The 26,490-nt window shown below is 33.1% G+C and overlaps 1 protein-coding gene across 1 annotated transcript in view; it reads right to left on the bottom strand.

Moving 5' to 3' along the window:
* Positions 1-2,493: 2,493 nt before the first annotated feature.
* LOC149795712 (guanine nucleotide-binding protein G(i) subunit alpha-1-like) overlaps positions 2,494-26,490 on the bottom strand; it is a 65,592-nt gene continuing 41,595 nt past the window's right edge. The window contains exons 4-8 of the mRNA XM_089965594.1: positions 16,040-16,320; positions 10,348-10,476; positions 7,720-7,849; positions 6,773-6,926; positions 2,494-5,996 (exon numbers count right to left, since the gene is read on the bottom strand). Coding sequence (XP_089821720.1) covers positions 5,812-5,996; positions 6,773-6,926; positions 7,720-7,849; positions 10,348-10,476; positions 16,040-16,320 — 879 coding nt within the window. The 3' untranslated portion in view covers positions 2,494-5,811. The remainder of the gene's footprint in view (positions 5,997-6,772; positions 6,927-7,719; positions 7,850-10,347; positions 10,477-16,039; positions 16,321-26,490) is intronic.

Raw genomic sequence — 26,490 nt, 5'->3', positions numbered from 1 at the left:
TCTGTCCAGGATGATTTTGCCTAATTAACTTCGTTGAGAAGATTTGCCATAGCCACTTTGTTTTCTCAAAATTGTCCTCTGTACCGAGGAATGTGACTCAATAGGAAAGGTCAAATATTTTATTGTATTATTTATATAACTGGAACCAGTATAATTAGATTTAGATGACAGAGCCAACATTTTACATTCTGTCATTAACGTTCGTCCCAAAATTCACAACATGGCACCTAGCAAACAAGTCCCGGAAACATTTCAAACAAAGTATTCATAGGTCTTAAACAATCGGCCATTAAGAGATTCAAATTGGTCCACACCAGTTTTTTCAATAATCTGTTCTCTCCGAATCAACTTTAGTGTTTCAGAGATCTTTAAATTGCCGTTTTCCGCATTGTAATATTATCACATAATGGGATGGTCAACCGGTAAGCCCAAACTAGAGCACTTCTTTTAGGTCAGACTTTTACTGGTTGAATAATTTCAGGACACAATAGAAAAATATTATCAAAGTCTGCCGTAAGCTCTGTTTTATCGAATCAGATTAACAGCATGTCCAACAAGTTGAAAAAGAAGAAGAAAAAAATAAGAAAAACCTTTCAAATAATAATATTTTATACGATTCTACCAAATCAGTTTCATTCAAAGTTTGTTGCTTAATCAGGATATTCATCACTCGCCCAGAATTACTTTCAAACCTACATTTCATGGGGAACATCTTTCCGTAAAAACAGACATTATCGGACATTAATATTTAATAAAATTGTTACCTACACTAATCATCAGGGACAACAGTTTTCAGCCAGAGAAAGACGAGGTAATCCAATTTGAACTCAATCAGTTTATAGTAACTCTACCCCTCAGATGAAGTTTTGCAACAAAAAACCTTGCCACATCTTAATTCTATCTGAAGGTCAAACAAAGCGTTGAAGATGCGTGCGTTTTATAGATAGACAAATAAAAATACTTTTCTTTCTTACATCATTCTTTTTTTTTAAAAAACAAATACAAACATTTATCAGTTTGGTTAGTTATAGGCATAAAATAGTCATGAAGCCAAAGAGCTTCCAAATGTGTGTCGATCTGGTATATTTTGTTTAATTGCATTTTTGTACAAAACTTTGAATTAAGAGTCAAGCAGAACTTTTTCTAACAGTTATTTCGAGATCAAAGACTTAAAAGACGTCCGTTGACACTATTGTTTGTCTTACCTCATCGATGCGTGAACAGCACAATCAGTTTGGAAAAGCAGGATTTGAAATTATTTCTCTTTCAAGGTTTGTTATTTTAATATATTTTTGGAAGTCTAGGATGCATTATACTCTAATGAAAGTAAGTCTGTGTTAGATACACAAAAGGTCATAAAGACATACTTTTTTCTCAAAATGTAAAATCATCTATCAAATTTGTAGATTAAAAAATCTTTAATATGTACAGATATGAAACTAATTATTGTTCCTTGTACATTATCATGGTTACCTTGTAAACATATCTAAATTTTAGGTTGAGTCCAACATATAGGATCTCCAGTATTACTTTTTTTGTAATAAGCAGAGGCAAAGTAACATACTAATACACAGTTTGATTTGTCATGCCATAGGCATGGTTTCTGAAAAAATCTTCGCCGCTACTTTGTTAGACTTTAAAAGTAACGAACACTAACGCCAGGCACCGGACAATGGATTGGCATTTTGTGTTTAAATTAATTTGACAATCAACGATGTGTTTTTAAAAACAACCATGTTCGCAATAATCGTGTTTCAGACACGTGTCTTGACGTTTATGATGGTTGTTCTGACCAATGATATCGTCCGAGTTGAAGTTCTGACCAATGATTTCGTCCCAGTTGAACGCTTCATTACAATAATTTGTAAAATGATGATCGTTCATAGTTCCTTTTAAAAAGATTTGATAATAACATTGTCCAGCAACGAATAATTATATTTGACATTTTTAAAATGGTTTGTCTTTGACTTTGTATGATATGGTTTGACAATTTGCTGAAACAACGACCATTAACATTTTATGATTATTTTGATATTTTGCACATCAATGATCAGTAACATTTTATGAATTGATTGACAGTATGTATGTAACTCAAGGACCACTGCTATATCTGACATGATTTGACAAACCTTAAAACAAAGATCACATTGACTTTTCTGACATGCTTTAAAAATTTGTAAAACAAAGAACACTGATATCTTATGACATGATTGGCCTATTTGCAAAACAAGGACCATTAACATGTTTGACATTGTCTAACGATTTGTAAACAAGAATCATTTGTATATTATGACATGACTAACAATTTTTATACAAGGATCATTATTATCTTTTATATGCTAGGACAATTTGTAAGCAAGGGTCATCTACATTTTTGACACAGACAATTTGTAAACAAGGATCATTGCTTTCTTGACATGGTCGGATAATTGGTAAAGAAGGATCAGTGATCTTATTGACACATGTGGACGATTAGTAAACAAAGATCATTCCTATGTTTGACATGGTTTGACAATTTATTATCAAGGATCATATATATCCTTTACATAATTGAACAATTTGCAAACTCGGATCATTTAAATTTTTGACGCGATTTGATAATTTATATTTTCTGTTGCCATGCTTATATTTATAGGTTACTGCATTTGTATGGGAAAATATGAACGAGGTTTTGGATGGAATACTGCACGAACTTGGGAGTGCAGTATATCCTTCCGACAAAACGAGTTCATATTTTCCCATACGAATGCAGTAACCTTTTTATTGTATGCTCATTTTTTTAATTTTATCTAAGGTTTAATTATATAAACAAAATACACTACAAGAAACAACGTAAATGAATGTATGCCACATTACAAACTAAATACACAAGCGCATATTCATCATTATACAAATCAACATTATTACTGCGCACATAACTCCGCCCAGATAAATTTGAACTTAATCGCGCGCTTGACATAACTTTCGAAAGAAAATGGCGTGTCTAGCTAAATTTGAAATTTGGAGTCATATTGTGAATGAATGTGCATTGCAACAACTTTTCCATTTGATCTGGAATGATTAGATTTTGGTATTCTTCTCGATTCTAGGACATTTTGTGATTATGGACTGGATTTGTATGTGACGAATCCACATGAAATACATGAGATCGAAGAAGCTAGGGAGAAGCATGTTGACATCTGCAAATGTGTTTCTGTTTCTGTCATTGAATATTTGAAATCATAATGTGGCAAAAATATGAAGTCTTTCAATTGCAATTATCAAAAAGACGCTATGGAATTTAATGCTTATTTTATTTTGAGTGCAGTAAGGAGGATTCAGTTGCACTTATCATCGAAATTACAGCACAATTTCGAAATGTGTAATCCAGACTGAAAACCTATGACATGGCTCATGTAATTCGGATTTGCAGAATTAAGAGAATACATTTTTAGGAAATTCAGGATGTAAAACTGTAAGTATATTTTATTTTGCCATTCTTATCACCAGCTAAAGAAGAGAGTATATGACTTGTCACTTGTATGTTATTTGTAAGGACCTTATCTTGCGTCTGTTATATACTGTAGCTAGCCTAAATCCGTAACATTGTATCAACGGGGAATGTGCCAAAGCAGCTGGTATGTGGCAGCCCACGAAACACCTGTTTTAGTTCATTCAGAAAAAATTTAAACAACCACAACGTAAAGAGCCTCTTACGCGAGTGTACATGGTTTGTGTACAAATCAAAAGTGCTCGCGTCTGCGTCCATTGTTTGTTTACAATAGAAAGTAATTCCTTTATGCACGTGAATGCTATATGTGTATTGTCGCGCGGATTCAATATCGGGTAATACTGCACGATTCTGACAATGTAAAGTTAACGGGGGAAAAAATGAGCATATAAAAAGATGATTTATGGAACGATATCTTGCTACTGATAATAATTTGCTACTAAAAATTCACTCTTACATCAAGTGATATTGTCATTGACAGACCAATGTTCAAACATGGCTATTTATGAGGTGTAAGCAGAGATGGGATTCTACGAGATTGTTACGTATCCCATGACGTCATCATATACCCACTGCAAATCATATACAGTCAGCGCCAAGATGATGCATTTTAAATATATATTCTACGAGTAGTCGATTCTATCCTTCAGGCGATTAGTCTGACTAAGCCGACTTACGATATCATAAGATCTTCTTATGAGAACTCATTAAGACTTTTTCCATCAGTATATGTGTGTGTGTGTGTGTGTGTGTGCACTATTGAATATTAGTTTCCTATTAATTTGCAGTTCTTCTCATCAGTGGTTACCGTGGTATCATATAATAAATCCAAATGACAAAAGAGGGTGGATTTTTTCCTAACATATTAGGCATGTCAGAAAGATGTGCAGCGTGGCATTCAACATTCTGGTTTCAATTTTCTCTTCTTTGTGCTACATTACGTGCATCCTTTACAGCTAGACAGTTCACATTCTGATATATTTCTCCGCATAAATGGAATACGGTGGTGAACTATTTTTAATTTATACGTTACATGTTTATAGTATATCATCTGTTAGCATAGCTCCCTACAATTGAAATATTAACACTAATACATGTTATACAGTTATTCATGCGTTATATGTACAATTCCAGAGATAAAAAGATCAAAGTGTTTCAGTTAAGTGCTTTGTTGCACAATATGCACTTTTCTTTTGCATCTTTTTCATAATCACCGTCTACATACACCACTATCTTTATCAGGGGCGAAAGTCTTGTGTACGATTTTGTATATAATCCGAAACGTATGCAGTGTCGGTTGTCACCTGACCATAGTACATGTAGCTTCCTGGAATTCTGCTTTGCACAATTATTTTTATTAAACTAACCTTGATTATTTCTATATTTCTGACTGTCCTAATATCAACCCTTCCACTGAGACTTCATTTTGGTGCACCCTACTGCCGCAGAAGTGATAATCTATAAACCCGTTGGTAGATGCGTTTGGACATCCATATTCATCGCAATTTTCGTACCAAGTGTTCGTTAAAGTTTCTGGTGCTGAGCTCTCCACAACCTCCTGTCAGGCAACTGGTGTATTTATAGTGGCTGTGAAATACAGCATTATTTACAGTATGTTAGCTACTCGTTGCTTTGAATGGTGTCCGTAAAGTAGTATTCTTTGGGTGTGAAAATTCATGAAGATAGTCTGTCTCTAATCTACAACTATTCTGTAATATCTCTTTTCCTGCAGGTTTCCGAAGCACGTGCACAGACATGCTTGCAAACATATCAACTGTGACAGTCATGACGTTTCCGATACTAAAATGTTTGCTCATGCGTGTCTCATACACGGAGTTTTCCGAAATAAGGAAGAATAGGATGTGTCATAATGTGTCATATCTGATTAATATTTAAAATAAAACATTTTTCTTCAACTGTATTGACGTGTTGTTGTCTACCAGCATTCATTCATTGATTCAAATCTTGACCGTGTGCTTTATTACGAACAGCAGATTCAGTATCTACAATCCTATTGAATGAAACTATTATCGTTCTTGGTAAATACATATTTCAGCATTCTGCTACATCCTTTCATTTAAGAACATGTGAATCCATATAGCAATGTATTGCGTTCTTCAATCTTGCAAGCAGCAGGCGGAACCGCACATTAGTTTTGATTTCTCCAAGGATAGGAATGCAGATTCCATGGGTTTATGCTGTTCATCAATGCCCTCACTCTTCTGAGTTTTGCTGCGCATGACTTGGAAAATGATGTCTCAGACGGAAAGTAAAATTATCCCTACTCAAACATTTGGACATAGGATCAACGAGTTTAAGCTTTAGAATGTTCCCGCTTTTCGTAGGTTTATCTCTGTGATGATGTCTAGAACTTTGGAAAGGACGTCACGCATGATCGGCACGTCTGTGGCGCAGGATACATGAGTATACACGTGCTTATGACATGGTCGATGTTGATGGAACAGTTCTCGAATGTATCTCACGCATGCTTCGGGGGTATTGTCATCTGCAAAGACATAAAGAAAAATACAACAAGGGAACACAATACCCTCTCTCTATCATCACTTTGCAGAAAACTTGCTCTTGGTGTCAATATGTACTTAGATGAAGCACATTTATAATTTCCTCACTGAGTTAGCGTACAGGTATAGTAGACATTTAGAAAGTAAATAAACTTGATAATTTTCACAAAATATGCTGCATGTTTGTAATATAATTACTCAGAGAAATTGGTTTATAACGGTTACAAAACAATTGAGCCTTGGCTCGATGAAGTGTGATGAAGAATGCGAACGAAAATAAGATATTACCACAACAAAGCATAAAAGGACTATAATTTACTTTGCTGAGAACTTCAATATATCCACTGCTTATTAGCTTTAGTATTTTCTTTATATTATTTGTAATTGATAATCATTGGAAAGAAACGTCACGTCGAAGCAGTTTTGGAGCACCAAAGAAATTCATGGCATGAGGCACCCTATGTCAGCTTTGGTGGTACGGTGTGTAAATGTATTAAAATTAAAGTCCATGTAAGATTTAGTAAACAGTGTGGAAGAAGCCCTGGAAAGCATACAGTAATCAATTTTAAGTTTAACAAGACGCACCCACACACCACACGCAAAAGGGATACTGAAATAAGGCATACAACATAGACAATTAAGACAGTTGGACAAACAGACGCAAAAACTGACAAAGAGAATCCATAAAACCACATACAGAGGTGTTAAGCATACAACTGTATGTCCTCTATCTGCAATAATGGGCAACAAATTAACATACCGTCATAATCTGGAAAGCATACTTGTAAACGTTTCCACTTCAGCTTTTCGACGAAAAGGTCGTACTTGTTTAAGAAAAGGAGGAAGTCCGTTCGCTCGAGGTACTGGTTGTGGCTCACTTCGTGGAATGTCTGCAGACTGTCTTGTACTGAATTCTAAATAATATTTAAAGGTTGAAAATTCATTTTAAATTTACTTTTTTTAACAAATGACACACACACACACACACACATTTATATATGACCATCTCAAACAATATAAGGTATTTCATAATTGTTTTGCCTGCCTCTTATTGTTTCAGCGACAATCGAAAGATCCCACAATCTCCTTTCTCTCTAATTAGGTTATCATCAAATAATTAAGAACGATCCAAAACAATTTCCTAGGTAAATGATTGATTTGTCCATCGAGCTTTCTTCCTGCTTTAATAGTTTTAATATTTAAATAGAGATCAAAATCGATGAGAGAGAACAATAGTACGCATCTCATAACCTGGTGGAGGAGGGAGTTGTTCATTATTAAAATAATCTGTACAACAGTAATGTTTTGCAAGAATTGGTCAGGAGAGATGACTTAGAAAAGAACAAGTTTAAGAATGTCCTGGCTTTAAACTCGGTACTAGATGTCATCACGCCTCGAGAATAAATTATTTTTATAGCCTAAAGACGTGAGCCAAATAAAAAGTAAAAGAAAACAACCATACATGCAGCACAAAAAGAACAGCAACACTAAAAATTATAAAAAGCGGAGAAACAATAAACCAGCAAATTAGAAAAGATGATAAAAGAAAGTACACAACAAGGAGACTGATTATGTTAAGTAGCTTGTTTTAAGACTGTACTGTATTTATTGAGTTTTCTATATTTGCTCATTGTTGTTAATTTATGTGTCACGTTAACAAGTGGAAGAGGATGTATTCATGTGCGGGAGGGGTTTCATTTTACTTACTAGTGTTTTGTCTTCTTCCAGATATTCGTCAAATTCGCTGAGGGGAACGAAAAATAATATAGAGGTAACCGTTTCAAAGAAATGAATCCATTTTTTCCGTTGGCTTTTTTGGCCGGCAACGTCAATCACCCTTTAATTGAAAATAGAATAATAAAAAATATAAACCTTTTAGGAATAAGAGAAAAAGCTACTTGAAAACAAAATTCTTCTATTCTGGTCAAAACAACATCTCAAGCTCAAAATCAAGTTAATTTTTTTATAAAATAATTTTCTGGTATGAACATGATTTCTAGCCGCTGGGTACGAAAAACAAATTGACATCAAATCCAAGTAAACCTAAAGGTTGAAAGTTAATGAAATATTCTCCGAGACGCCCATTCTTCCCATGGCCGCCAAATTTCACAACTTCCTACTTGTTCCTGGTAATATCTGTTACAAGTAATGGATTACGTAAATTTCCTTCCAGATCCCAAAGAAACCAATTGTCTGTCTCGTACATTATGTTTTTAAATTACTTTGCATTTGCCTAAACTTTACGTGAGAAACATCAACATTTGAGAATATGTTGCAGTAAAAGAACGAAAAAAAAAATAAATTGCAGAAACATAGACTGGAGACAGAACACCTACAGAAGAGCTTTGTTGTTGTTGTTGTTGTTGTTATAGGGTTTAACGCCATTTTTCACCACACGATAGGCTATACATGGCGGCCAGTATTAATGGTGGAGGAAGAACCCGGGAAATCCCCGGAAAGAACCACCGACCCACGAGAATACAGTAGAGCTAAGTAAACCTCACTGATTCTAACGTGTGCATGGAAAGGAAGTTTATATATATATGAATGAACATTATTAGTGTAGACTGAAATAATCCCCTTATTATCCATTACAAGTAATCAGTGTGATAACAGAAAATTAAATTACCATAAATCAATATATTTTAGAGAAAAATTGTAAGCTAATATCAGCAAAAATGCTTAAGAACGTTGTATTTTACACGAAGACTCACATCGATTTTTGTCTATTTACAGATTTCGAACTTCACAGCTACCGATTGTACTCGCTTAAAAGTCTGATCCACTGCACACTGCATAGCTCCAGACCTGTCTTCGTATAATGAATCTATGATGTTTCTTAGCACTAACCAAAATTGCACAAGGAACAAAAGACCATGATCCGCAGTCGTATTATGCGCCGGCCGATAAGGGTCTTTTAGTTGTTTGCAGTTGGACTCGATTTCCACGCGAGTACATAAGGTAGTTGGTTCTCAATAGACAATATTGTGCTGATGTGCTGTAAACAGCCACTGCATGTATACATACTGTTGTATTTCATACAAGATTTCTTTCTATACTTGAATACATGTAATACAATCAGTCTGCAAATGCAGTTGAATATATATTTGTATTTGTTTAGCGGTACAGATATAGATTGTTGTACAGTTGCACACAAATCAAGAAACCAAGATAAATACGGTGACATTGAAGTTTCAAAATTGTACATACACAATCAGATGATATTCGGTCTCGACGTCACTGTCACAAGATGCATTTCTTTCATAAGAAGAAATATGATCATATATCCCTGTGTCAACTCTTTGGTTCACACAATTCATATATCCCCGTGTCAACTCTAAGATTCAAAACGTTCAAATATCCATGTGTGAACCCTAAGTTTGATACAGTTCTTACATCCCTGTGTGAGCCCTAATTTTGTGACAGTTCATATATCTCTGTGTCAACAAAAAGGTTCAGACAATTTATATATCTCTGTGTCAGCTCTAAGGTTCAGACAATTTATATACCCCTGTGTGAATCCAAATTTTCAGACAGTTCATATATCCCTATGTCAACAATAAGATTCAGACAATGTATATATCCCTGTGTCAGCTCTAAAGTTCAGACATTTTATACATCCCTGTGTGAATCCTAAGTTTCAGACAGTTCATATATCCCTGTGTCAACTCTAAGGTTCACACAGTTCATATCTTCGTGTGTCAGCTCTGATGTTTACACAGTTCATATACCCCTGTACGAACCCTAAAGTTCAGACACTTCATATCTTCATGTGTCAGTTTTAAAGTTCACACATTCATATATCACTTCATCAACCTTAAGGTTCAGACAGCTTCCTCTTAATTTACAAATACATGCAGGGGATTTTCAATAATGGTCCAGAAAATTTGGTTCTTTTTCAATACTTAATTAATTTGTAAATTGTCTGTCTATCCTGGTCATATACTTTATGTCTTTATTCAACTAAATTCAGCCAACCTTTTTGACCGCCAGCATCTTGATATTGTCTATCTTCTCCGAAACAGTGTACAGGCTTAATTTTATGAACCCAAACTGGTTGTGTCAGACAATTTGAGTTGCATAGTGTAACAAGTTCAGAAAGTCGACATTTCAAACTAATTTAACCAGTATTTAACTGGTTTTATAGTAATTACTAGAGATGGTCGAATTCGAAATTTGAACTGGGTTAACGATTACATTGTTGCTGTAATGTCTGCGCGTGCACAGATGTTTCAGACAGACACAAACACAAACACACAAACACACACACACATATTCACCTGTACAAAACGTCATCCAAAATGATCTGAAAAAAGTCATCCAGAAATATCTTACCTGTATGCAAAATCATCGATATAAAAGTAATGATCTATGACACCAAATGTAGGCCTTCTTATGTACAATATGTCCTGAAGGGTGGGAATGTACTGGGGGGCCAAAACTCTCTTCATATTTTCGAGAAAACTGAAAATGATGGATCACAGTGTTATTTAGTCAGTTACGTCGCGTTGACGTCAGATGTATTTTTAGTGCCTTATATGTGTCTAAACGTTAACTTACAAATACCATTTGTTATATGACCTGTCGACTTACAGTACTGACAATTGTATGCAATAAAATATATGTGTAATACAATGTATATGCGATACAATGTATGTGTGATACATGTTTGCATGACTGAAACTAATGTTTAGCAATGTATATGTGATAGGATGTGGGATACGATATGTGATACAATGCATTTGTGATAGAATGTATATATGATACAATGTATATGTGAAACAATGTATGTATGATGCAAGCTATGTGTGATACAATGTATGTGTGGTGCAATGTACGTGTGATACAATGCATGTGTGATGAAATCTATATGTGATACAATGTATATATCATACAATATGTGTGTGAGACAATGTATGGGTGATGCAATGTATTTGTGATACAATGTATGTGTGACTGAACCTAATGTTTTACTATGTGTATGTGCTACAATGTATGTGTGATACAATTTAGATGTGCTACAATGTATGTGTGATACAATTTAGATGTGATACAATGTATGTGTGATTGAACCTAAAATTTTCTGCTAGAATAAATATGCAAAAAAGGTATTGCTGAAAATGTTTAAAGCAATATAAAGATCTTGAATTTACCTTGAAGCTAAAGTAATTGCATAAGGGACATACCATTTAACTTTTTGGGGTGGAGATGGTGATATTGATGCAATTTGTTTCTGAAAAAATGTATAAGAACTTGGAAAATATATTCTTGTTCGAATTTATAGCAACATAGAATACATTATATCCTTAATATTAGTTGAAGATTCATTTTATGAGGTAAAAGAAAAAAATATATATCTTGGCTTCACTGAAAATCCGCCACCTCCTACCCCAACCAAATATGTAATGGTAGGTCCCAAAGTCCACAGGGCCTTTTAAAGAATCTATGGGCGCATTAACTTAGATTAAAAAAATGTCCAATATATAAAGAGATAAAGTTGTGCGTGCTTTACAGCAAATTATTTCCATATGCCCATACCGGTGGGGGAGTCTTGTTTCCTGCCACACGATAATGTGTACGCACTTATTCATATCGAACTTGATAGCAATCCCTTGGAATCTCTGTCGATAGTCTTTAACAATTTGTATTTGTTGACTTTATCGTTCAGGCTGCAATTTGTTGTGTGACGACTAAAATCAAAACAATCAAAGATTGGTAAGAAAAAAACAATCAAGTATTCACCTATGATTTTAAATAATCGATAATAAATCATTGAATCTTTTGCAATTCAATATGTTAATGAGATATATGATCAACCATCCCAGACGTGCCCTCAATTTAGTACAGTACTAGGCATCCGGTCTCAGACGTGTACTCATTTTGGTACCAGTACCGGACATCCGGTCTCAGACGTGTACTCATTTTTGTATCAGTGCCAAACATCCGGTCTCAGACATGTACTCATTTTGTACCAGTACAAGACATCCGGTCTCGGACATGTACTCGTTTTGGTACCAGTACCAAGTATCCAGTCTCAGACATGTACTCTTATTGCTACCAGTACAAGATATCCGATCTCAGACGTGTACTCATTTTGTACCAGTACCAGACATCCGGAGCTTTTAGTTTGGTCCCTACGAGGGAAACTCGCCTATTGATTATATCGTTATGAGGAAGTGTTTTGTGAAAGCGGCCATATTGCAAAGGCGAATGTAGATACTAAGGATGCAAATATGCGGGTTTCAGAGAGGCGGCCATTGCTTTAAATCGTTTTAGTTCTCTATATGCTTACCTTGATCCACTGGAATACTAGTGAAAAGTGCTGAGAAATCATAAGAGACCAGTTTTCGACATAGTGGTACCTGTAGGTTCTTGGTTTTGTGGGACAGTGTCCATGCTGGTGATGTTATACTGTTCCGTATTGCCCACTAGGGGATCTATGACAGAAGTTCAATATTTGACCAAAGTATAAAGTTCACGGCCGAACTAAATACTGTGGGTCGGAGTGGGGCATCTTTCATGTGATTTTAGGTATTTATCTTCGGATGTTTTCAGCAGTGTGGTAAATATGGTGGTATAATGTTTAAGGTATACGTTTGTTTTCCTTTCATTGTTTTAACATGTCAATCAAGTTGCTTTTTTACGTATGTTGTAGGGTCTCTCCTTAATTTCTGTTATGTTTCTTTGCCGTTAACCAACAATTAATTTTTCTGAATATAATCAACCCTAGTATAACGTGACCATTATAAGTCACATGCTCAAGATTAACCGATGCTGAAGGCAATGTGATATTGCCGAAAATTTTGAATTATTAAGATATTTATGCTCTGAGTATGGGAAATTACTAATGATTAATTATCCAGAGTAAGGATCAACTTTTTCAGTTGTATTCCAGCACCGTTCCAATCAATATAATACATCTCATTATAAATACATGCTACAAGAGGGTGTCAGTTTAAATAATTTTTTTCGATGCACCATGACCTGTTGAAGAGTCGATTTGGTTATTAATGAGTGGTCAGCTTTCCCATTCAGCTATATTCGGTCATAATGTAGTTGCCTCATTTTGATTTCTTTGCAGCGTCAAATATGGACTCTTTCAGAACTCAGGATGAACAAAGCGGATTACGTGTGCACAGACCAATCTTTTTCAGCATGTATCGAACGAATGGTGTTTCGCTATATGTCAATATAAATTATGTTTACATCATTCGCGTAAGAAACGAATTCGGTAAATTTAGCAATATTTTGAAACGCTGATATGACAATTCGACGAGAAATGATATGTGAACTTAAACAAGAAATACAATAAAATTAGTGTTTTCAGAAATGGGGGGGGGGGATCTTAAACTAAAGATTGCTTACAAATGATGTACAAGAACATAGAGAGGGCGCATAACTACATAACTAGTTCCTTTCTGTTGTTATAAAACAATTATCTTAGAGTCGGCATGAAAGAATTTAAAAATATTTACCAAAAAAGATCACGTAGTTTATCCAAACTTGAGCATTATATACATGAACATATGATGGATGGATGGATGGATGGATGGAAGGATGCATGCATGCATATATATATATATATATATATATATATATATATATATATGTGTGTGTGTGTGTGTGTGTGTGTGTGTATTTACACAAGTGTTGTACATCAGAATACGTTCTGATACAATATAACGACTGCAAATGATCATACAGGAATGTCCGATTACGTACATTCGTTATTCTGTTCTGCATGTGCCAAAGAAAAAAGACGTAATGAGGCTCGGGGATGTAGAATGTGTGTTATGTGCCGTCCTGCATGCATTGCAAGAGAGGTCTAATTGGGCGAAGTAGCCATGGTGGCTATATTTAGCGTGCCTGACCTACGACTGAAAGGATGTGGTTCGAATCCTGCTATCAGTTCAGCCATGGTCGGCGACCGTTGCATGTTCTTGGACAAGGCAGTGTACGCCAGTTGATTCGGCTCTTAACGACAGACCAAATCAAATCAAAACAAAACGCGGTACAATTTATTAGGCAATGCGACATTTTTCTGAGGTGCATAGTATTCACATGTATTATTGTATCAAAATAGTCCATGGAGTTTTCAATTATCAAAAAAGTTTCATTTTGACGAAGAAAGAATCATGTATTTAGTTATTTACCGCACACTTTTGACTCCTTGCAAAGTTGTGACCCTTCAAGAGTGAAAGACATTCCCAGTCTGACTGTGCTTAATGGACAACTGCATCGGTTACGCTTTTATAACAAAAACTAAACATAAAGGAAAGAAGAAATGACTGGAGAAAGTTCGGATAAAAAAATGAAGGAAGTACAAGTAAAGGTTTAAAACAAATTATTTAACGTGCCCAGTGCATTTAAATAACTGTAAATTATCTACAGGGCCGCTGTGTTACAGTGCGTACATAGATTTTACCTGAAGCGCTGTTGGGGTGGAGTAGCTTGAAACGAGACAGAGTCGTTATATCTGACAGGCTTCAAAGTTTAACATTTCAGATAAAAGATTTAAATGATTTTGAGTTTAACTTGAAGGGTTTTCGTCCTTCATTTTGTTTTATTTCTACAGTGAAACAAGCAAACAAAAATGATGCTGCCTTGTCAAAGTTGCAGTCTAGCTTGGTAGCAGAAACTCTGATTTTCGATTGTCAGTTAATTTCGGTCTGCAATCAACAACAATCAATACCCGATTCATCCATCGTTTTCAAACACGATTGTGATGAGAGTAAAAATTCTAATCTCAATTGTTTATTACTATATTTAATAAAGAGGGTTATGTTTCTTAAAAATGCGTACCGTTTATCATAGAGTATTACTGGTATACAATACTGTTTGGGGGACACCTAAAAATATGTCATGCATGTTCAGTCACTGGCAGTTTCTATAATCCACGTAGAAAACTAAGTTGAGACATTTCTTGATGACATCTCATGGCAGAGGTGAATGCTATTACCGATATAATTGTTTCCCGCTATATTTTTTTCTGGTGGTATTTTTCACTGTACCGGTACGTCTGTAGTTTCCGTTAGCAAGGAATGTATAGAAATTCCCAAGGAACCTTGGTACTATTTTAATGATAACAGCAGGTTTTCATTATTCGTGAAAAATAGCACAGATTATAATCTTATAATCTCTTTTACAAAACGTTTGTACCTGTCACAAATTAATAGTGACTATCACAAATATAATTATATTTATAGTCCCTTATTACATGTTTACCACGCGGTATCCAAGTGAAATGTTCAGAAACATACTCGGGCCAAATTATATCATTAGCGTGCATAGAAAAGTGTGACACAAGTGTCAACACTTCCTATTGTATCAATAGGCTCTCAAATGTCAACATGATGTTTTTAACAGTATTAGCAATAGTGTAAGCTTATTCCTCCCGCTTTAGTTAGTTTTAGATTGCGATTTTACAACAATTATCATACACTTAATAAAATTCATCGACTAATAAGGAACTGGCCATTTAATTTTCTAAATAATATCACGGATGTAATATGATTATATATATATATATATATATATATATATATATATATATATATATATATATATATATATCAGAATAAGATAATTTTTGCGGCTATTGAGAGACGGAGATTAAGCAAAAACGTATGAGGCCCCTACTCCTGAACATTGAAGTGTTGGTCCACAGTATTAATTCGGGATACCTTGGTACGTATCGCGCTATGTTCAAAATATTTTCGTGATACCCAGCTCTACCTCACTGATTGCATAAATGAACACTACAGAGGGTCTTCATTTGACACATTTTATGATCTTTACATCCCAAAGTGGTGGGGATAATGGGGGAGAGAGAAGACGCAGAAAAAGAAGAAAAATGAAATAGGCCTAAGCATGGAAATAAAGGTTTAAGTTACATACACATGATTAGATATATTTCTTAAATGGGGAAAAAGTACTCGCAAATGTCATATCACTACTTTGGCGATTAAAATGGTATCGCCACAATGGATATGGAAATAATTAAAAAACTGTTGTTTGTATTACTTACTATTGCTCGCCGTTACTAAGGATGTTTCCTTTATATTCTGCCCGCCTTTTGTAACATCTCTGCACACCACTGTCTTCCCAAATATTCAGAACTATTTCTATATCTGCCGTTTGCAAGCCATTGTATTTCAAATTTACATAAGCAAATCGTTTCGTCAATTCTGTGGTGGACATGAGACAGTTAGCTCCCTTGTTTGACTCTATTTCGTCATCCGGAAGCTGATTCAGAAGAGAGATGAAGCTGATTTTTGGATTCCTTTCTTGGAATTCAGCAGCTTTCTTCTGTAAGAACAGTTAGATTGGCCATTATATAACTGGCTAAAGTAAAATAAGTGAGTGAGCGAATGAGTGTATGTATGACTCTTTGATATTATTGTCTGCGGTTGACAATTTTGTTTGTCTAATATTTCAAATTCATAGTTTTAAGGTTTTTTGTGTGAACTACTCTGCAGTCTTGTACCAAAACAGTTCTGTTCAACACATCATTAGAGCTAATAATAAACATTCTTATCTACATCCAAGTATACGTGCTTTCTTCATGGCTTCAAAAATCATTATAAAGTTGTTTTCTATATCAGCTACAATTGTATTGATTTGAAACTGAGACTGTGGTATTCTTCCTACACAGCATCATTAAGTCAGTAATTTGTACCACACAAGCTCTCTGCGTAGGAAGGATTTATGTTTATTTTCATGTATTATCTACTTGTCATCTTTTGCGAAACTATTTTTTCCGCATTTAGCACTCGAATAAAAAATGAATACGTGATCATTGACACACGTTTTGATACATTTTTAAACATCGTACCTTAAACCTAAAATTATTAGCACATGAATAGTAGGACAAAATACCTACCGCTGGCCACTAGAACTCTAATCCCCACCAAAAATTTGTCTTTAAAGCGTTCCGGTCACTAAATCCCATCCTCCCACCCCCCAGAAAATGTCAAAATGTTCCGGGATACAACATATGCATTACCCCCCTTTTGTTTGTTTTGTAAAACGTTTCTAGCTACTAAAACCGTACTATATTTAACAAGATATGTTTGGGGAATCAACGCCCCAGCATATGTTATATAACATAATGTCCTTGACCTTTAGCCATACTATCATGAATCATTTTCAATGTATCGGTACACCCTACCTCCAAAATAAAATATATATTTTTGCCAACTTACTGCAAGTAAAGCTATGAGCTAAAAGTGATAAAATATGAAAAATGAACAACTCAGCCCAGAATTATATATCTATACGAGACTCAGAACTTGCAAAGTAGCTCAGAATTACATAAATAAATGAGTCACTGAAGATGCAAAGCAGCCAGGAATTACGTAGCTTATGAGTATCTAAAGTCACAAAGCAGCTAAAAAATATGCAGGTATATGAAACTCAAAAGTTGCAAAGCAGCGAAAAATCGAGTCAGGTTCATAAGTATTATGCAATAAAACAATAATCAAGCAAACATAAATAGAAAATTGAAATGTGTAACTATGACAAAACTACAGACAGAAATTTTAAAATCAAATTATTACAAGATCTAATAATTTTTAAGCAAAAACTTGGAAATTAATCAAAATGAACAATCCATTTTGAAAAATGTAGCCATGCGCCTTTTACAAATTGAGAAGCAGCGTTAAAGACCAGCAGTATCTCATTTAAACTAAGCAAAAATACCAACAAACAACAATAATTTAGGAAAATTTTAACAATATTTGTCATTATCAATGGCCAACTTGACATTATTAAGTTATTCATGCAATTAAAGTGATCCGCCCATGTCATTCATATTAACTAATAAAACTTGCAAACATATTCCTAAAATGATTGAAACTTTATGATAGAAAGATATATTAATTAACGGACACAACACTTAAACATATAAATACGAAGTAACAATTTATTGTCTAATACAGTGCTACTATCGCGTTGAGCCATTTAACCTCTGATACTTAAACACTCCATAACTTATAACCTATATTTTTTATACATTTAGATGATAGAGATTTAGAAATATTAACTTTCATTCTATGTCATTCATTTTATTAGGGTTTTAAAGGTAACTAAAATTGGCATGGCTTAAACATTTATCGTGAAAAGAAATTTATCAGACATTTTCCGAAACTAGGAAAGAAGAAGGTTATGATTAACCGTTTGGGGTTTCTGATTTAGTTTATTTGCTATTAATTTGTGATAAATCGATAAATAATTTTAAAGAAAAGAGGCATACTAGCAAACAGGACGTTCTATGCTTATTACAATTCGCATTGTAATAAAAATACTGCACACATATCACGGGATATACAAATCTACCAAATAGAAATAAATGGTTTACATACACGATTTGATTATTTTCGATAAAAACACTTTAAGATTTGACATAGATGATACAGAACAGTTTAATATGAAATTATGGCAAAATTACACTGGCCGGTATTAAAGCAGGAAGTGGAATATCATACTGCTATTTATCGTATGAAACTATACGAGAGTTAGCAAAATCACTATGTATGTTTCATGTTTACATTTAGGTACAAAAAAACCCCCATTGTTTGAGTACTCGTTGCCTTTACCTGATCAAAATACTTTTGATCCAACATACTCAATTATTGACCTAAAACAATTGAACACAATAATGCTAACATTCGTCTTCGTAATTGTACTGGAAAATGAAAACGTATAAAGCAAACAAAGAAAAGAATTATGTAGTATATAAAGATAGTAAAGGTTGATGATGATAAAATTAAACAAAATTATGGATTCTGTAATGAAAATGCCAGTGCAAATGCTGTTCAAGCCACTGTAGAAAAGTAAATTTATAGAATTTATTTTGAGTGATTCAGCCTAAAACATAAGCTTTCTTCTGAGTCACAACCTTATTCACCCCCATCCCGATAAAAGTATAAGATTTCAGCAATATATTTCAGAATTTACAGAAACAACTTTACTCCTGGTTGTGATGGTATATTTGCTATTAGGATTATAATCTTGTCTGATTCAAGGACATTGTGTTTTCTATGTTCTTTATAACAATTTTAGTAATAGACTTTCTAAGCATAACTAAGATTTTTCTAGAAATTAAATTTTATCCTACAAACTGTCTCTTCTTTCATTTCTTAGTTTTTTTAAAATTAATTTTGTTTACTTGACAAAAGATTTTTTCGTGCTGTAAGGTCTAAGCAGAGCAGAATAGGTTGTAATATTGTTGTCTCCAATACTTTAATTGGCTGGAATTTATTTATACAAATTATTTAATTCAAGTTATTCTTCTCTGGAAATAAAATGTGCTAAAAAACATTATTGGAAACGAAGACTTACATTTTTAATGAAATTCATGCAAGGATATATTTGCGGATTACTTTATTGTGAGAAACTAAAGACTGTTTGCACATCACCACAACACGGGACACCACAGGACATAATCACTTTCAGCGCTGGATTTTTTTAGAATAGCCCTAAAGTTTATTCAGAACTGTATTCATTAGGGCTTTTGTTCGAAATTCTAGATTAATAGAAGTAAACAGAAATTCTTTATTCCTACTTTAATATCTGGCTATTGCAATCGGTATTTGTCCGTGCTCTGTTTAATTTGAGACGATTTATTTATTTAGAGTATTCACTGGAATTACACAGTGTTCGATCATACTTTCGGACTAAATCACTATTTTGGGATTATAGAGATTTTGGATTATACCATTGTGATCCATCAAGACTGTTAACACATCAACACTAGTTCAGGCTATTCGTACGTCACACTTTCAAGATTGGAATTCGTTCGGAACAACACTGGAATTCATTTGGAATACTCAATACTTTTGGACTACTAATCTTTGTTACTATTTGTAATTTATTTCAAAATTGACTGTTTTTAAAATATTTTCATTTTGTATTCTAGGAAAATAATATACTTGTTGAATTTTTACAAAACTTGTTGGTTTTCGATTTTTAAAATTATATAATTCATACTGTAATAACAAATGTTTTGGAACAGAAACAAAACCAGTGTATATCGTTATATCTATTGTTGCATGCGCTGGTGGAATTTGCTTACTTAAATAGGATTATTAACGATTATTGCATTTTTCTTCTTTATCTTTTTGATGCCAAATGTAAAACTTTGCTTACATACAACAACATAATTAATTCTAAAAAAGCAAACCTGTCTAAATCAGCTAATAAAGAAACAAATTGTCCAAACTCTTCTAGATTATTTGGGATTTAGGTTTTTATAGAAAATCTAGGAAAATCTAGCCTATTACTGCTACAGGTGTTTCTTTAGCTAAATAAAACTAAAAGTTATAAATATTTTTAAATCCTTGCTTAACTTCGTTAATGAAAGACTTTTTGCTACTTTTATTACAAAAAAGCATTTACAAATTATTCACCCCTTTAAAGCGTTTACAATATTGTTATTTTTAGTATAGAACTCAATGCTATTATTCTAATGCTGCAATAATCATAGCAATTGTTGCACCATTTTCTTTCAACATTTATTTTAACCTTTCACCTGTCTGTCACTATTTTTTAAAAACTTAAAATGATGTTTATTTGATCTATCCTTAAAGATCTTTTCTTAGTCAGTCCACTGTTTATGCTATTTTACTTTCAGCGCTTCGAAGCATTTCTTGCAATCAAGGTTTATTATTTGCATCTGTTCATTGCTGACGTCTTTTAATTTGTTCTCGATCTTTTTCAACAATTGCTTTTATTGATTCTAGTTTGATTTAACCATTTAAGAAGCATTTACATAACTAGAGTGTTGGAACAATAATTTTTAGTGTTGCATCTGACTTTATATAATTTATTGCCGGTAAGAAAATCTAAGTCTCATCTTGTAAATTATTTGCTGTGATTCTTCGTTGTGATATTTGTGTTTAGTATATTTATTCACGCATTTATGTACATGCTTTTTATGGGTTTTATTCCTGGATAATGTTTACCATATACTTTAAAACAGTTGCAGTATTAGTATATGTTTGTGAGTGAGGAAACGCAAGATTGTACACGTAGCTGGAACATGTATTACTTGCATTAAGATTAGGTGTTAACATGATGTATTTTAAAATGGCTATACCTTAGATGTCGTCTAAAAAAGACAGCCAATTAAAGTAGTCAAGAATCGGTTAATTCATTGCTTTAGCTATTGAGACGGAAGCAGACTTAAAAGGTGAATCTTTTATTAATACGTGGCAAGTTAGATCAATAACCTAACACTATGTAGCATGATGCACTAAATTCAGTTCTTACAGTTGGTATCATCATGCAATTGAAGAAGATATTTATGACGTTAATAAATTATGAAGAAGTCGTAAAGCTGATTATTAAAAATTTCTTTGGGGCTGTTTTCGATTAATTATCTGATAAAATAAAGAATTTTACGGGACGAAATCGTTAAGGAAACAATTAGCGTGGGCTGAAAAGACGCAAAATTGAATGTTGGTGAACATAATGAAAATATGAGTAAAAATTATCTCTCAAAACATTTCAATGAATAGATAAATTGCAATTTCGTATCACACTTTCCTGGTAAAGAAATTGCTAGTTCATGATATACCTTTCATTCTTGATGTCATGATATGGGTCTCAGATCAACCTTCAATTTGCTAATTGCATCTTAAGCACATAGCCTGATAGAACAAATATCTTCAATAGGTTCTTTTGATTTTAGTTTTAAATATACAGATGAAAATTGTGAGGCACACCCATAACCAGGTAAATCGCTAAAAAATTACTTAAACTCTAATTACAACTATATTACACATTTATAAACAAATATAACAACAGCTAGTAAAATATTTACAAAAAGATGAATTGACTCTCAGATGCGTAAGACCTTGGAACATAATAATTTAAAAGGCATAAAAGCATGGCTAAATCAGATATATTATATACAAACGGAGACGAGTTGTAAAACTGAGGAAAATAAATAAAAGCTTTTAGATCCACAGGACTTGTTTAAGCAGAGATATAATATCACATACTATGTCAGAAATCCGTAGCAATCCGTCAAAGAAACGGCAGATCAGTACTTACATCCCACTAACAAGGAATAAACATTCAGACAGATGCATAAAAGAGTGAAATGAAGAAAATAAGGAAACACTGATGTATTCCGAAATTTGCAAACGCAGATATAGATCATTTAAACAATTACTCAAATAATGAAATCAAGGCAAATTATAAGAAACTATAAACTTAATTAGTGATTTAATTTATATTGTTTACTTGATATCGGTCTGTGATTTTGGTTTTTCCTTGGCAAATACTATTGTGTATGGTCAAGTGAAATATGTTTATTATTCATTCCTGTTTCATATCAGTCCATGAGAATCTAAGATCAGAGTTTTGAATTGGATTCAGATATAATTATTGAAGAATTATTTAAATTATTCATTGGAATTCCATGTGCTCATTGATCGTTTGGACAAAAACACTACTTTGGGATCATTGAGAACTCATTCAATGACATTCTGAATTATATCATTGTGTTTCATTACTAATTCAAATTATTGGATTTCAGAACATTACATACTTTTTTATTTGTGATAGAAAGTATAGGATTATTTTGGATTTATTCATAATATTGTAAGTATCTTTTGAATTTTTACTGAGTATTATACAGTTATAAATTATTTGTTGACTTACTAAACGTGATGGTTATGCTTTTTCTGTTACACAGCTAAGACCATGTAATCGTGAAAGGGATTTTAATGTTGTTGCAATAAAATAACAGCTAGAAGTAACACTTTGTCACAGTACAGAAGAACAACGATTTTAACTGTAGTAACAAAATTATAGTTGACAACTAAAGAAAGTAAAGCTAAGTAATAGTTCAATCAGATCTACGAAACGACATACAATTTATATATTATTGATTCTAGGGAACAAAAAAAAAACTAACGAGCAGACATTACCAACTCAAAACCGATAGCAGTTTCATAATTTATTTTCCATTAAAAAGAAAGGCAGCTGCAGCAGCGAGTCGACGTTCAATTGTCCTGCATGCACAGGAAAATAATGTTAATTTTTTGTTTCAAGGTAATGAAGAAATAATAAGACAATCAATAAATGGGAGAATTGCAGGAGAAAACGGACGATTTATACGGAATTCGAGCAACGTCACGCGGCTATAAAAAATGAACGATTGAGAAAACAAGGATAGGTAACTAAAACGATTACTAAATATGGTTGTTGGTTTCACCCTCCATATTTCTACTCATCCCTTTGCTACTTTAGAGAAACCTTGGCAAAAGTATACTTAATCATTTTTACCAATATCCAGAAAAGCAGATAACTTAAGAGCAGATATTTATTGCCATTGTAATGGATACTAGTATGTATATAGGTCTTTAAAATATCTTTACCTCCTCGTAAACTAGAAAAATAAATTATAATGTTCTTTTTTTCTAACTAAACAACCCACTGGAATTAAAACATCATATATTCCATAACATCTTTATAACAATCCATATAGCATTACACTTGGAAACATGCTTCATGTAATAATAGATTGGAACCTAATGCACGATTTACCAGGTAGTTTGTTCATATCTTTCTATGTAAGTTTTAAAGAGATGCTAATGATGGAGGTGTAAACGATTTGGAAAGAATGCTTGTTAGAAAATAACATTTGTTTATTTACTATTAGTGGCGGTGTTTTATAACGCTCAGCAGTTTAAAGTTGTCGGTTTGTCAAGAATAGATAACATAAAGCAATATGTCACTGGTACAAAAAGTTACGATTACGAGGTATTAATGCACAAAGCATCTATACAGAACCTGTTAAATTTCTAGGCAAGGGGATGAAATTTAGAATACGACTTGAATTTTCAATACTAATGAAGATATACAATTATATTGGATGCGTCGTCTGTATTTATATAAGGTGCAAACCAGCATTAAAAGTTTCAGATTAGTTGTCTAAAGCAAGCTAATTATATAATGGTTAAAACATGCTAAGAAAAACATCAAAATTGCATTTCGTTTGTTTACTATATAATCCCAAGATAGAGAATTATTGATGTGGTCGCTAATACAATTTTGACAAATATCATACTGAGACACTATGAAAGTGTAAAATAGTATTTATGCTGTCAAAGGAGACAGAGAAATTGATTCTGAAAATAATTTTAATTCAGCAATTGAGAATATGTTAGTTACTGTGGAAATCGGACCAAACATGTTTTATTCACAGGGATTAATCAGAAAGAGCAGTTTAAAGAAACAAGAAAATATTTCTTTGACGACCAACAAAAACAAACGTACTATCGTGTCAGGTTGGAATTGAGAAGCTCGCTTAATACATTGATTTCAAGGAACTGGTTCAAAATTAAATAACATTTAACAAGTCATTCACGTACAGATAAATCGAAAAGAATACGTAGATGAACACACAATATGTATTTATTTTCTGTCCAGTGAGCTGATAGATATTCAGAACCAAACGGTTTTAGCTAATAAATCCATATAAAATAACCCGGTTGAAGAATGACACAGTTTGCATTGGATTTGATGGAAATGTAAAAAAGTATGTTCGTTGACCACATTACTATCATATAACCAGTATTTATGTATAATACGACTTTCAACAGGATATGGCTTTTTAGAGACGATAATATAATGTGATAGACATTGATTATAAATCAAATACGTGACTTGACTTACTTACCAATGTTTGCCAGCGGACTAATGCTTTTTTCTGATTATGATTATGCAGACAGAAACATTTTTTATAAAAACAACCCACTCACACAACAAAGAAGATAGGAATTCTATGAAAGCAACTAGTCTAATCAACAATTTAACATTCATTACGAGACAGTATTTATTATCTATGTGCGTGATAGCGCACAAAGTATAATCATGCCATCAAAGATATCTGCGAGCATGTATTTACTCAAAAGCAAAAAGTCTATGGAAAATGTGCTGTAGGACAACACTGTCAAACCTAAAAATGTCTATGGAAAATGTACTATAGAACAACACTGTCAAACATGTGGTTATGAGAGATAAACTAGACGAAAATCAAAAGAAAACAAAAGAAATAAACTTTTAAGTTTGTAGTACCCGTTCCTTTAAAATATCCTGAACGAAACTAATTATATGGAAGTGTGTGCATGTCTGGTATCCACTAAATATTTCTTGTCATTATAACAATATAATGCAACCTATTTTACCTAGTATTATATATTACGTGATAGTAGGATGTAATTCAATCCATAATTTGGTTAAATGGATAATATTTGTACATTTCTAAATTTAAGATTCTTTTATACTACACATATTTTAATAACCTTGCCTGCTTTCTTTCTATCATTGTCAGACCTACAATCATATAGCTCACATCTAAGACCAAAGAAATCTTTTATTGGTACACTATTTCATCGACTGTATATAGTCCTGGTGTATTTTTATTGTTCTGAGGAACACCAAAATATTATCTTGTTTTAGTCACTTGTGTCGTGAAACTGAATATTTTCTTTGTATGTCACTGTCAAAATAAATTGTCTCATCAAGAATTGATAAAGCGTCTGGATCAGTTATTAAAACGTTCACTTTGTCAGTATACTGGAATCTAGACGTCATTCATAAACATGCTACTGTGAGGTGCTATAAATTGTCTTAAATTTTTTAAAATTCTTTAATGTGACGTACAAAAGCACCTTTTCTGTGATTTTTCTTTTTACAAATGATATATTCATTTAGAAGAGGAAAATATTTATTTTCTTCAGTATCAATTTTCCAAGTTTTTACCAACGCATCATTATTCATGAGCTTAAAATATTTTCAGTCATTTGTTGTTTTTGTCTCAATTTGTATATAATTTTATGTAACCTGTTAAACTTTAGCTTTTAATCAAATAAAATTGCTCTATCTCTATGTATGTATGTCTCTATCTGTCTCTCGTTCGAATTCTAATTGAACATATAAGTCCAATTTACGATAGTGGATAAAGCATTTTCTTATAATTAGGTACTGAAGAGGTTATACTTTTTCAGCTTCTATCTATTTTTGTTGCTGTTGTAATTGCTACAGACCAGTCTTTTAAGCAATTAGTTTTCTATTAAATTCTTTAAATTAATCATAAAATGTGCTGTAACTCCCAAATTTACTTTTAAAATGACACCAATAGAGTATTCGTCACTCTAAGACATTAGAATACCTTCGTTGTTTTTTTTTGTTGTTGCTTGGTTACCCATCTAATGTTTTGACAGGCAAAAATTAGCACATGACCAAATCATCTAAACTGTTGAACTCTAGGTACGAAATAAATGAGCTTGACCATTACTTATTCTATTCTTCATTAAGGATTGCTTGCTTGTTGTGGACAATACTCGTAATTTTGCATTAGCATATCTATACCGTGTTATAATTATTACCCGTTTGATTCCATATACAATCATAAGAAACATATAATGTGTGAGCAATTCTAATCCTACCTTTCTATTGTCAAAT

Source organism: Sinohyriopsis cumingii, chromosome 7 (assembly GCF_028554795.1).
Source record: "Sinohyriopsis cumingii isolate HCF-2022 chromosome 7, ASM2855479v2, whole genome shotgun sequence".
NCBI classification, from domain to species: Eukaryota; Metazoa; Mollusca; class Bivalvia; order Unionida; family Unionidae; genus Sinohyriopsis; species Sinohyriopsis cumingii.
The sequence above is the reverse complement of the archived record's forward strand: the minus strand, read 5'-3'. Positions and strand labels throughout refer to the sequence as shown.